Raw genomic sequence first — 14,432 nt, forward strand, 5'->3', positions numbered from 1 at the left:
GGCATACTTTCACACCCTCACTACACCCCATCAAGAACCCTGCGTTCAGCAAACCAGCGGCGTCTTGTACTGCCTTCTCATAAGGGCATCGCTTTCCCGCTCATTCTGCTTCACAACTCCATCCTGGTGGAACATTCTTCCAAACTCAGTCCGGTCAACCACATCTCTCACAACATTCAAAAAACTACTTAAAACCCATCTCTTCTGTGAATACTTGACAGACAAATGAGGGGAAATAACCCTCTCTCTTTCTCTCAACAGGTAGTGGTCTAGCTTTTGTTGAAACTAGTAACTTTGTATTAGCACCTATTGTATTATTGCTCCTGTATGACATAACGCTTATTGCTCCCTGAACTCTCCGTAAGTCACTTTGGATAAAAGCGTCTGCTAAATGACTAAATGTAAATGTAAGAGATAAAGAGAAAGCTTACATGTAGTAAAGGTTATTTTCATATTTGACTTATGTGTGTGATTTTATCAAAAGGTTGGACAGTTTTAGAATGAGACAAACCATCTTATACTTCAAACCAATTTTGTACTTACAGATGTTTGTGCCATTGTTGTCTCACCAAAAATGATGTCACTTCTTGGAGGAGGTTGTCATGAAGGAACTGGCTTTTGTTAGTTAAAAGCACATTGCAAAAGGCTGACAGGATGGAGAATAATACTGAGCACAAAACTATAAATTGACTATAAACAGTATTTCTAAAGCATTTTTTGGTTAATACATTTGATAAACATGAAAAACTTGCCGGAAATATTTCTTAAGTACCCGTTTTCATTTCATTTATTTCTGTAGATCAGTTTGTAGAGCATTTGTTAGCAACTTAAAGGTTGTGAGTTTGATTCCCACTGAACACATACTGGTAAAATACCTTGAATAAACTGTTAGGTAACACTTTACTTGAAGGGGTATTCATAAGACTGACATGACACCTTCATAATCATGACATGACACATGTCATGAATATGAAGGAGATTTTATGCATGTTTATGACATTGTATATGACATGTCATTAAGTGTCATTCGCTGATTTATGTCATTTTAATGCAAAGATGACATTTTTTGAGTTGTCTTTGTTATGACAACTTGACATAAAGCAATACATCATAACCTGTCAGTGTCTTTGTTATGTCATGATTATGAAGGTGTCATGTCAGTCTTATGAACACCCCTTCAAGTAAAGTGTTACCAATACTATTCACTTTGAACCAAAGTGTCTGCCAAATGCATAAATGTAGTAATTTAGTGTTATTAATGTTTATATTGTATGTATTAGTTGGGGCATAAACCATGGTTACATAAAGTGGCAACATTCAAGGTTTACTTCATGGTGATTTTGTGATAAAGTTAAACTGTAATGAATTTATGAGTCTATTTAATTCAAGAAATGTATATACTGTAGATATATATGAAATGTATATATAATGGGAATATAAAAGTTTTCTGCACTTTAGGAAGGATTATTTTTCAAATGCATAACTGTCCTGCATCCTGACAGGCCTCCTTCATGTCTCATACTGTACATCTCCCTGGTGAACCATCACAGGCTTGCGGTCCTCACAAACAGAAGCTGGAGTACCAGGGTGATCTCCATCCATGCATGGTGCTTGTGATGGAACCACCTGGATTGTTCCGGAATTGTCCAGCCGTCTGAATTATTTAAGACGTTTGGCAAACAACAACGGTTAAAACATCAGTCGAGATGCAGAGATGGCCACGTTTGGAGCTGGTCCACCCAAACCACAACTTATGCATGTATAAATCAAATCTATAGATTTATAGGTATTACCACCCACAATACTATGTTCAATGGACTCAGAGGTGGTGAATACTTGGCAGTGTAACATCTTTCGTGTAGAACATGGCTGATTTATCATACCATACATTTATGCATTTGGCAGATGCTTTATCCAAAGCAATTTGCAATGAATTCAAGCTATGCGCTTTACTACTGCATGTACGCATTCACAGGGAATCGAATTTGTGATCTTATCCTTGCTGTTGAGCTACAGGAACACAATAAAATCATCCATTAACTGTGGTCTGACTGCTTTATACAGTAAATTAAACTGTTTGAAGTGGTAAAATGTCTATTGTTGAAACAAATAGTTAATGAAAATGTTTACATTATTCACTCACCCTTGTATCATTCAAACCTGTATGACTTTCTTTCTTCTGCAGAACACAAAAGAATATATTTTGAAGAAAGTTGGTAACCAAACAACATCGGACCCCATTGACCTCCATTGTAAGGACACAAGTCCACTGAGACATTTCTCACACTAGCTTCTCTGAAAGAGTCATATACAGTACAGGCTTTGAAGTGTTTTTTGGGGGGGTCAATTATCCCTTTAAAGCAATCGTTTTAGGGTGGCACTGTCCCAGCGGCGTCTGGATAAAGAGAATAATGAATAATCCAACTCCACATCATTCCCCTGGGAGATTTAAAGAACTACATTTCCCATGTACCATAATTCAGTTTGTCAGCCCATACGCCCAGTCACACACAGGGTCAACTGAAATCGACCGATGCTCGTCCCCTGAGGTTCACTGATTCAATAACGGCATCACAGTTCAATGGCACATTATAACACTGTACTCCTCACAGCTGCACGATAGCATTTGTCGTTCCAACAAGAAACATCTGTCTAGTCAAAACAGCATGCTGTTTGACTCCTCTTATTGTAAACAAAAAGGCCAGGGGTCTGATTACAGCTTCACACAAACCATATTAGCAAATTTGCATTAGCCAATTGAAATAAAACCATTGCATACATTTATATTGTGTAATACTGGTGTGGATTAAATAGAAAATAGACTTTAACAGATAAAGTAGCAATACAATTTTGCCAATTTTATATAGAATAAATATTATAATATTTTACAAGACTATGGGTCTTTTAATGTCCATTTGGTCCATTTAAAGGGATAGTTCACCCACAAATGAAAATTCTGTCATCATTTACTCACCCTCAAGTGGGGAAAATAAATGGGAGTCAATGGGGGATAAGATCTGTTTGGTTACTGACGTTCATCCAAATATCTTACTTTGTGTTTAGCAGAACAAAGACATTTATTCAGGTTTGGAACGATCTGAGATTGAGTAAATGATGACAGAATTTTATTTTTGGGTGAACTATCTCTTTAAAGGTAGATTTATCCTTGTCTTATTGACCGTGTGCTCCGGTGATCTGATTTATGACCTCTTGTGCATGGTTCTTTAAAGAGCTCAGTATATGCTACTATTGATAAAATCAAAACTAAAAAATGGAAAGAAAAAAGTACTCCAAATGGTTTTGTCTAAGCTACATAAGAGTCTTTAATAGTATTTAGGCCTTCACTGGAATTTGTAATCTGAAAAGAAACCTTACAATGTTAATGCACATGACATGCTATAAGGTAATCTGAAGAATTTGTGACACTTCTATTCTGTGCTTTCATTAGGCAATAACTAATCCATTTATGCTTTTTTGCATTAAAAAGCAGTTTAGCCTTATTAACGTAAAGAACATTATGTGTTTCACCGGTACACAATGTATCTTGAAACCGCTGCATTCACCCATTAAAATACTGCAACAAATGCACCATCACATGCATACAAGCACGCATTACATAGATACATTATTTGCATATTGTTTTCTTTCAAAGCCCGATAGATGAAATGACAAAGCACGCAACATCTGGACAAACAACTTTATTTTTGATTATGGGTCTATACACTGTACATCCTGACATTGCAGTATATAAGCCGAAATACTTTCAATTCTAGTCTCATAGAGCTGTCTATCTTACATTTTATAGTCCATGTGAAGAGGAGCGAAAGTCTACGAGGGAGAAATGGGCCAGATCAAACTGTATAAGCGGCATCAGTAGAAGAAAGCATACATTAATCTCTTCCATAAAAATAATTTCAAGAGTTGCAAAGTTTGTAGTATATTGTTATAGCAGCAGTGAAGGGCTAAGAAGATATATATTGGGATGGAAAAAAGAACAGATTGTTAAAAGAATGATGTGGATGTCTGATTCAACCAGAGTTTATGTATTTGATATTTAATCAACATAACACTGATGACTGAGAAAGAAAGGCATTTACCATAAGGATTCTATTGAACATTGTTATTGTTCTTTGTAAAAACAAGAGAATGTGGAATAAAGTAGTACGTTTGTATTGGGAATATAACTTTTGAAATAATTGTTTTAAAAACATTCTTTTCGTTTTTAAAAACACAACGTAAAATTTAACAACTATTAGGTGCGTTTTCTCATTCTGAAAAAGAAACACAATATACATTTATGATACAATGTTTGTAAAATAAAAAGAAACCAGCTATATACATTGGTGAATTTGTACTTTATCATCAGACTGGCTAATCCTGCTCATTTATCAATGATGCTATGTTGTTATTGCTGTATCGTAGCTTCTTTTGTTAGAAAAAATGGCTCTTTTAGAAAAAAATCCTTTTTATGTATAATATCGGGAGCAAAGGAGCCTCTTGTGAACAATATCTCCCTTTTTCATAGAAAACTGTGAACAAAGTAAACTACACGTATCAATTCGTGTGTAAAAACAACTACAAAACAACCTCATCTGAAAGATTTTTTTACTTTTTTTGGTCTGTAAAAACGCACAGCTTCTCTTTTGTTTAAGACCCTGGGCTTTCTCTAGACCCCTGTTTGCCAAAAAATGATAACCATATCATTTTAATAGCTCTTTTTTTATAACTATAGCAAAAGTAACCTTCTCTTAAATATATTTCGTTTATTCTTTAAAAACAGAGAAGAGTTTATTTATTGACATACGTTTAAAAGCTATCTTACTATAAGATTTTAATTATTTCAGTGGCAATTGGAGCATTAGATTCTGCTATGCATTTATTTATTCATTCATATCTATAGACGAAAACATCAAAGGAATACTGACAAACTGGCATTAAAACCTATCAAATAAGCTGCGGCTTGCCCTTAAGCAATGATAGTCAAGTTCATTCTGGCAAAATGGGGTGAACCCAGCGGTGCAAAAAAGCACCCCACAGGGTTCGCCCCCACGTGAGAGTGCAAATGGGCCGGCCTGCACGAAACAGGCTCATGTAATAATTGTTCCTCCTCTGGAACCCCAAGGGGCCAAAAACAGGCACTTGAGGGTTTCCAGCATTGCATATGCACATAAGGTTTGTATTTAGCCCAAGAGTAATGCCGTTAAATGTGTACGTTTTGCATTTTTAAGAGCTCTTATAGTGAAATTTATTGTCGAGAGGGTGTCGTTTTCCTTTGTGGTTAAAAAAGAGATTAAAATAGCTTTATGTTGCATAACACAATAAAAAATTACATATAGAGTTTTAATGCCCAATAATGAATATATGAATGGCAGACGTTTGTCTTTTTCTTTAAATTCCATGCATATGAAAGAAATTACATAAGCTTGCTATTGAAAGAAGGAACATAAGACGAGCAACAAAACATTCACATAATCTGAAAAAAAAACAGACGAAATGAAAGAGCCAAAACGTTACATACATTCTGATTGCATTGTACCCAATGTACTGTATATAAATCATGTATAAAATATATGTCTATCTCAGCTAATGTGTGAGCGCTTAAACATTTTTTGAAACCATCTAAACTTCGTTCATTCATCCATTCTCATCATGTTTGTACGCAGTAATATGCTCTCTCTCAAAGCACGACACCTTTTAGCCGAGAGAAGCACCTGCATTGTTATTTAAACTCCCTTTACCAATGCTGATGTGTGTGTCTGACGCCCATACATTCCGAACGGCTATAAATTTGATTCTGAACCGTTCAAAACACGCAGGAATCCAGAACAGTAACAATAACACTTTAGCAACGATTATACTCATATATCGATAACTATGATAAATGTTGAATTAAAGTCGGATCGGGCGGACGCTTCACGTCCACGTTTCAGCAAGCAAGCAGGTAGAACCTTTATTCTTTTAAATTCTTGCGGTTTTATTTACAATAGTTTGTCTTAAACACATGATTACATTGCATTTATTAGAACTGCATATAATTAACAAAAACGTTTATTTTTATACTTAGGAATACTAAACTCTCTGAGATAAATGTGTGGGAGAGTGTGGGAGCGTAATGCGTTTAGACAGTTTTTTGTAATGACAAAGTGCGATTCATTATTGTAAAGTAAAAAAAAAAAAAAGCGAAAAAGCAAAACATTTTCATATTTACATGTTATAATTTACTTAAAAAGAAAAATTTGTGGTTCTTGATCACATGACACCTCCAGCCCTAGAAGCCGAATAGTTTTTTTGCTTTTATTTTCATTTCTAAAATGGCCGCCCACGGTTGTGAGCCGGGCCAAATCTCTGCACCTCTGCCCACGGAGAAGCACTGCACTGTATGTGTGTGTGAGCCGCAATGAGAACATAACCAAACCCTCACAAGTCTTACAGAACAGGTGCCACAAACCTCCACGCAGACACCAAACTCGAGTGCACTTACGCGTCAACGCACACACTAACGACATCATACTTTTATGTTTAGTCGTACGTGTTGTATGCACGTGGTGTATCTGTGCGGTCTCGTGTACAGCTCGTGGGGGAGCATTTGTTTACCGTTTAATTGAAAGTGCTTGTGGGTTGATCGTAACACTCGAGTACAAATATCTCTCCCCATTCAACAGAGCTGAACTTCTCCACCTCAAGCTCTCCACAGCCCTTCAACGCTCTCCTGCTCGGTATCTCTCTAACATTGACAAGTGTGTGTGAGTCTGTGTGTTTAACTATTTGTGTCCTTGTCTGACAATGGCTTCTTTTAACCAGCATGACATAAGAGAGATTCACTCCTCTCTTTTTGAGCATGACAACAGAGGGATCCATTTGAGGCTCTTGCAGACGAAAGGTTTTTGTTTCGTCTCATACACGCTCACCAAGAAGTCTCCGAAATAGCTTATTACAAAGTGAATTTCATCGTACTTCCCCGCAGAAAGGAACGTTAGTTCGGGAGGGATAGCGAGTCTTTTTCTCCGACGTCGGGGCAGACAGCATGCTATAAAGGTAGTAAAAACTCTCATCATCAATTTATCATAGAAAAGTCTTCATTTGAAAATGGGTTCAGTTTCAGGCACCGTTAGCTTTTGTGCTATTGGCTTTTTCCTTTTCCGAATTGACGTTTCCTTGTTATTTCTTGTTGGAAGTTTGATGCGTTTCAGTGCTCTCAAAGTCTGAATTCCCTCAACGGAAGTTCCAGGATAGCTCCGGTTTGCGTCAATTTTGCACTGGCGAGGAGCAGGTGGGGCAGGGTCACCCGCTCGCTAGTTAACGTGATTGGGCGGTAGGTGCTGTCGATCAGGGCCGTGTTGATGCGGATTGGGTGGAGTCACGAGTCAGAGACGATTAGTTTTTGGTGTCTTTGGCGATGGGGGGTGCTGCCTCTGTGCCGTTCTTGATGGGGCTTTTGGGCCAGAGTTGTTCTTGTAGCTCTTTGACCACTCTCTCCAGATGCTCCCGGGCCTCCCGCTCCTGCATCAGATCGGCTCTGAGCTGCTCTCGGTCTGCCTCGGCGTGCTGCAGCTTTACCTGCAGGTCCTCGATCTGAAAACACAGAGAAAACACGCAGTGTGTGAGTCTATCCACATGTTTAGTGGAAGTGCATCTAACATTATCTAACATAAAAGCACGGCGGCCCCTTAATCATTTTTTTTATCCTGTATGTTTTTGTTTTATTATATATGTAGATATATGGATATATATTTGCTCTCCTAAATATCTTAAATGTCGGTTTTTCAGCTTTCTGCTTTACGTAACAAGCCGTCTGAAAGTCAGGAAGCTACAGTTTCATAGTACACTGCAAAAAATGACTTTCTTACTTAGTCTTTTTTTCTTGTTTTCCAGTAAAAATGTCTACAAATTCTTGAATCAAGATGCATTTTCTTGATGAGCAAAATGACCTAAGAAAATAAGTCTAGTTTTTAGTCAAAAAATATGAAATTTCAGTGAATCTGTGCTTAAAACAAGCAAAAAAAATCTGCCAATGGGGTAAGAAAAATAATCTTGAATTGAGTGAAGAAAAAGGTAAACCTTAATTCAAGATTATTTTTCTTACCCCATTGGCAGATTTTTTCTGAAGAAAATGCTTCGATTCAAGAATGTTTAGACATTTTTACTGAAAAACAAGAAAAAAAGACTAAGTAAGAAAGTCATTTTTTGCAGTGTAGCTTCCCCAACACACACACGCGCACACACACACGTTGGGTTTCCATGTTTTGTGGGGACATTCCATAGACGCAATGGTTTTTATACTGTACAAACTGTATATCATATTCCCTACCCCTAACCCACCCCCTAAACCTAACAATCACAAAAAACTTCCTGCTCTTTTAGATTTTCAAAAAAGTTAATTCTGTATGATTTATAAGCTTGTTTCCTCATGGGGACAAAAAAATGTCCCCACAAGGACAAGGGTTTTGGATATTGCCATCTTTGTGGGGACATTTTGTCCCCATACCGTAGGGTTTACCCTTCCCCCCCCCACACACACACACACACTTCAGACAAACATCTCAGTGCTGTCTCTCTCTTCTTGTTTAGTCTGAAGTACACGTCTCTGAAAGGAAGTAACCCAATTTCCTTCTGAGAAATGAAACGTATCTCACATCAGACTTGCAGGGGCACACCCAGTCTGAGAGTTCAGCTGAATGTGTAAGAGTGGGGTGTCTTGTTGCATGCATCTCAGCATACACACTTGTAAATGCTTATCCATACCCACTTCTACTACAGTCACTTTAGATCACCCAATAAAGTACGCTTTATAATTCATTCATTTGGTTATTCTTTTGCAGCCGGTTGCAACAAACCCGTTCAGTTAAGAAAGCACTCAGGGATAACTTAAAGGGATAGTTCACTAAAAAGAATCATTTACTCATTCTTATGTCATTCCAAACCTTTTTTGCAGAATGCAAAAGAAGATATTTTGAAGAACGTTCGAAACCAAACAACATTGGCCCCCATTTCCTTCCACTGTATGGACGCTAGACCATTTCTCAAAATATCTTCTTTTGTGTTCCACAGAAGGTTTTAAATGACATGAGGGTGAATAAATGATTTTGTGATCTTTTTGGTGAACCATGCCCAAACTAAAGCGACAACCTTTCCAGCCCATCTAGAAAGTAATCTGCACGTCTGTGAAAATGCGCTTGAACTAACCTGTGCAGAATACTTGGCTCGCAGACGGCCAGCTTCACAGCCCTTGTCACACACTCGCATCTGTCTGGCCTGCTCCAGCTCTCTCTTCAGCCGTATACGTGACTCGTTCGCCTCCCTCATCTTCCTCTCGCTTTCTGCACGCAGGCGCTCGATTTCCTTTCGCAGGTTTCTTTTGGCCTCGGTCGCCTCCCGCAGCTTCTCCTTCTTAGCGACGCGCAGAAACTCTAGCTCCTGTGGTGAAAACCGGTGATCAGTTATTTATGCCATGCTGTTAACATCTGTGCATATGTTTGTGTGTTGTGTGTGTTTGTACCTGTTGAAGGCTTCGTTTGGCCTGTAAGGCGGATCCTAGTTTCTCCTCCTGTTTCACCCTCATTTTCACAATCTCGTGCAGAAACTTTTCCTTTGACTCTTTTGAATCCAGACCGTGGTCCAACGCCTGCCTCAGCGTCTCGAGCTCAGACTCCAGGTTAGTCATTGCGTGTCCCTCAGCTGCCGATACCAGGGGGCCCTCAGGGGTCCCACCAGCTGGCGTCAGAACCGCTGGGACAGAGGCACCGGGGCCGGAGGGAGAACTCAGGTCTTTAGCGGAACTCGAGGATGTGAAGGATGGAGATGAAAGAGATGAAAGTGATGATGTGACTGAAAAAAAAACAAAGATTGAAAGTGGTTTAATTGTGTGAGGCCATATGCCCCATTGGTTCATATTTCAATAGCAGTTGCATCAATGTTTTCAGGTAAGCACCACAAGAAGTGCTTTAAAATAAGCCATAAAGAAGCGGGAACAACAGAAGTGTCATTGATTTTCTGACACATTCACATGAAAGCGTTTCGAGTTCTAATCCACCTCTCCAGAGCGCTCAAGGTTGACTGATAATGAACTGTGTGCAGAATGAAGTGTGAATGTATTTAAATCAGCGACATAATCAGATGTTTCGGTTCCTTTACATGAAAATATACAGAATTATGAGAAGGTTTGAAACCTTTCTACGGACAGAATATGTGGTATTACAAACAATTAGTCTTGTACCAATAGACTAATTGTGCTTGAACTTGAAGTAACGTTATAATGGAAATCTATGAGATGCAAGGTTTTATTGGTAAAATTGCAAATATTAATCAATCCACACAAATTTATATTAAGATCTGTCTAAATCATTCTTTTACCAGTAGGACTATATATAAGACCAATGGATTTCTGGTTATGCATTACTGATGTAATTGCTACGAGCTTTACGTGGCTATGACAGGAATTAAGTTAACGATTTTGCCGTTAGTTTCTACGATGTATGTCTTGTGTTTATTTCTGTGCATCAGTATACTCACATTCTTCACGGCTCTCCACTTCCACCTCCACGTCCGACTCTCTCTCCTCCTGAGAGGGTGGCATGGGCTTGCTGGCAGTGGCCGAGGGGCAGGGTTGAGGGCTGGGTTGGGTCTCGCCCGTCAGCCTCCTCTTCCTGCCGCGGCTGGCCCCTTCACTTTCCGCACCGTGAAGGTGTGAGGTGCTGGGGGCGGATGGAGACGCCTGCCCCCCTTTCTGGAGGGGCGTCAGAGCTACGTTGGGGGCCACAGCGCTCTCCAGACTCTTGTAGTTGTAAAAGCTGTGGGAGGCAGTGTGTGGTGAGTGAGAGGACCGCGATATGGAATGATGACGTTTCTTTTTCTGTGATAGTTCATGTATGATTCATAAACCAATAGCTTTAAAGGAACGGTTCGATTAAAAACTCATTTTCTCACCCTCATGTTATTCCAAAATGGTAAATCTGCACATTGCATGTTACTTAAGATCTCCAGTCCCCATTCACTTTCATTGTAAAATCATTGCAAAAAAAGGTGAGTAGAATATCACTTTTTTGAGACCGCTGAATATAAAAAAAGTGATTTAGTTTTGGAACAACATGAGTTGAGTAAATAATGACACAATTTTCAAGTCAAATATGCCTTCAGTTTTGGACTGTTTTATTACTGTTCTTGTGTAATGGTGTTAGCTAACATCCCTTGTCTTAAAGCATGGCGATTAAGAAATTCCAAACCAAATGGCAGGTTGACAGGAAAAAAGCATCTATTCAGCCCACAAACGAAGGGTGGGGAGAGAACAACGACGGTTTCGAGCGGTTTCACAGAAACCACCGATCGGTGCCTTGATGAGGTGACTCACTCGAACCCTCTCCAGTTATGATGGCATAGTTAAAACCACATATATCTAAGCAAACAACAGCCAGCGAGCTTGCATAATGCCTCTCTGTGCCGAAGACTCCAACCTTCTGCTGACTCGCCTAACCACAACCAAGCATGACTAACAAGCTGGTTTTATGCACACATTCGCTTTCACACAAATATATACACACCCTTTCTTATGGTTTTTCTGCACTAGGTAATTTGTACCTTACCTTTAGCAATTTGTAGCTGCTAATGAAAACATTTCTGAGACCTTTCTGTGGTTTGGGTTATATTTTTGGCTATGTTTATGGTTAGTTGGTCATTATTACAAAATAACCCCCCAGGAAGACCCCGATGGATACCCTGAAGACTGAGCAGCTGTTTACCAAAATTTGGTATTTTGGAACGGTGTGAAATAATCGTTTATATTGTTGTTTACCTATCACGTAACATGTTCGCAGGTCTGCCGACTCCTTCCTTGTCATTGACAGAGATGTTCGGGGACCATGGCCTGAAAGCAGAGGGTCTCTGTCTGGGCTGGATGCCGTTGAGCCCCTGCAGAATGAGAGACGGTGAATAGATGTTTCAAGAAATAATATACATACAAGCAGAGAATGCAATATGTGATGCTATCTGCACACAAAGCATGTGAAACATCGTATGAAATGTCTACAAAAAGTCCTTTGAATTGAACTGAGATCAAGACAAAGCCAGCTTGAACAATGACTTATTCTCCAAGCACTACGAGTACACCGAGGTCGCTGTGTCTTGTCTGAAATCGAAGCTGTGCTACCCTATTTCCAGGCGCTTTTCATTTTAGGAGCGAATTGATTTTTCAAAAGAACATCATCAGTTATTTTGGGTCGAGATCTCGTTTCACAAGAACCCGATTCTGCGGCAAGAAAAAAGTTGCTTGGCTCCAAAAATCCTCATCGAAGAGGCCAAACGCCAACTTTGCAAACAGGCTCGTGCATTATTAATAAATATATAAATATATAATCATATGAACTCGGTACGCTATAATCGCTTGTTTCATTTGAGAAAACACCTTTTTACCTTATTGGCTGACGCAGAGAGGGATCGTAGCCAATCGGGTTGCTTGTCTTTGTCTCCTGAGGGCGACTGTGCTGGTAAATCATCATGTTTGGACTTCTTGGCAGGAATGGGATCAGACGCCTAGAGAGAGATGGGATGAAAGAGAGAAAAGGATGAGTATTGCTTAGAATTGATAAAGGCATAAACTCACTGTTTCATGTTTTTGCATTGTACTGTAGCATAGGGTTCAGTACACATCGTGTCTCTTTGCTGTTTTACAGTTCTACGGCTCTTGATATATAGTACATTGCAGTAATAGCAGGATCGATGAAAGCAGTCGGACAGATTAAATGAGTGTCGAGCCAGAGGGCGTCTATCACCTCTGACAGAACCGTGAACAAGAGGAGACAGGTGCAAAGTGAATGTATCTGACTAAAAAAAGGCATAAGACTCAAACTGTGAATGTTATATTTGGCGTAGTGAGTGATGTCGGAGTGTACGAGGAAGGCCTGCAACGGTACATGCATCCAAACCAAACAAATTTAACACGCAATGACATGAAAGATTCGTATCTTGGCACGTGTGTAACTGTAACCTAAATTAAATGTTGACTTACATCAGCGTTTGAGGATCTTAAATGAATTCTAGATGTTTTGTATTCAACCAATGAAAAGGTAGTTGTGAATTTATGGGCAATAAAATAAAATGCAGTTGACCCAGTCTGGTGCCCTGACTGGCGCAGCAGGGGAGTCTGGGTAAAATGCTTCCAACTGAGTTGCATGGCGTCTGACAGTTTGACACAGTTAGCCAATCACCAGATGAGAAATCTGGAACGTTCCGTGCGATAGTCAGCAACTAAAGATTAAACTTTTCTATTGCGGCCAATTCGTACGTCTCTGCAGCTGAGAAAACAATTGAAAAGAACATTCACGCAAAAGAACAGGCTGTGCATGAAATCGGCCCGCCGATGTTTGCATACATGAACGACTGCATCACGTATGACCTCATCAGCAGGCGATACGTTGGGCGTGGTGACCTTTCAGCAACCGAGTGTGATTATCTGATCCCAAGTGCAGCCATTTGCCACGTGCCTGTGTTTGTACATGAATCAAACGTTTGACATGATGAGACCCTAATGTGCACTCGGGGCGACTGGGGGGGGTCAGCATCCCTTGTGCATCTCTTATGAAGCTCAGATGGAGAAAAAGATTCAGATGGGAAGCGTAGGATCCATTTGAAGAGTGTGGAAGGAGTCGGGTAAATTTGAAATCAATTGACAATACAGTAATTCGTTTGCATTTCTATTTCTGTCTGACATTTTCTTTGGTCAAAAGTGATGCCTTAATAAGAGATAAGAATAAAGGTTTTGTTTTTTGCCATTTTTTTATGCTGTGACCATAACTTGAAATGACTTTGTCACCTTGACCGTGAAGGCTACTGGATGAATTTTCCAATGCATGAGTAAACGCAGTTTCAAATTGACTTCAAGACCCCTCCGCCCATTTGCTTTCATTCTCAGATTAAACGTTATGCCGTAAACTTCAAAGATTCTGCACATACCCGCCTGTGCAGCATATACATGCGATGGAAAGGATGCTAGAGACAGTCATCCGAAACTCTCTAACACAAGCAGACAGGAAATCACACCTCTCAATAAGACGCAGGACCCGGCAGCATGCGAGAGACGTTCTTAGATATGAGCCCACTTAACGTTAAACTTAAAAAAATGCATGAATACAGTCTTTCTTTATTTGTCTTTCTGAGGTATATCTCACATCTTTTTCTCGTCATGCTATCTTTTGCATGGTTGGACAGTACATGTGGGGGTTGACGAAAAATGTACGACACACACAACACTAGAGAGACACACAACACACAACACTCACAAAAAAGTGCAAAGAACGGACAAGTTTCTGCAAAGCAGTTTGGAACTGCATGTGTTTAAGGAAGGGCGGGGCGGACTGTTGGCAATCACACACACACGCACACATAGGCTGCCTTGCACGTTGGTGTGAGAATGAAGGAAAGGTTTGTGTGCGGTTTCGTTAATT

At 39.6% G+C, this 14,432-nt stretch overlaps 1 protein-coding gene across 1 annotated transcript in view; it reads right to left on the minus strand.

The window, feature by feature from the left end:
• Positions 1-3,683: 3,683 nt before the first annotated feature.
• The window catches only part of skia (v-ski avian sarcoma viral oncogene homolog a), a 58,567-nt gene continuing 47,818 nt past the window's right edge, over positions 3,684-14,432 (minus strand). The window contains exons 2-7 of the mRNA XM_057356055.1: positions 12,403-12,522; positions 11,786-11,901; positions 10,510-10,787; positions 9,497-9,825; positions 9,184-9,414; positions 3,684-7,572 (exon numbers count right to left, since the gene is read on the minus strand). Of these exons, the coding sequence (XP_057212038.1) occupies positions 7,375-7,572; positions 9,184-9,414; positions 9,497-9,825; positions 10,510-10,787; positions 11,786-11,901; positions 12,403-12,522 (1,272 nt within the window). The 3' untranslated portion in view covers positions 3,684-7,374. The remainder of the gene's footprint in view (positions 7,573-9,183; positions 9,415-9,496; positions 9,826-10,509; positions 10,788-11,785; positions 11,902-12,402; positions 12,523-14,432) is intronic.

Source organism: Triplophysa rosa, linkage group LG17, assembly GCF_024868665.1.
Source record: "Triplophysa rosa linkage group LG17, Trosa_1v2, whole genome shotgun sequence".
In the NCBI taxonomy this organism is placed as follows: Eukaryota; Metazoa; Chordata; class Actinopteri; order Cypriniformes; family Nemacheilidae; genus Triplophysa; species Triplophysa rosa.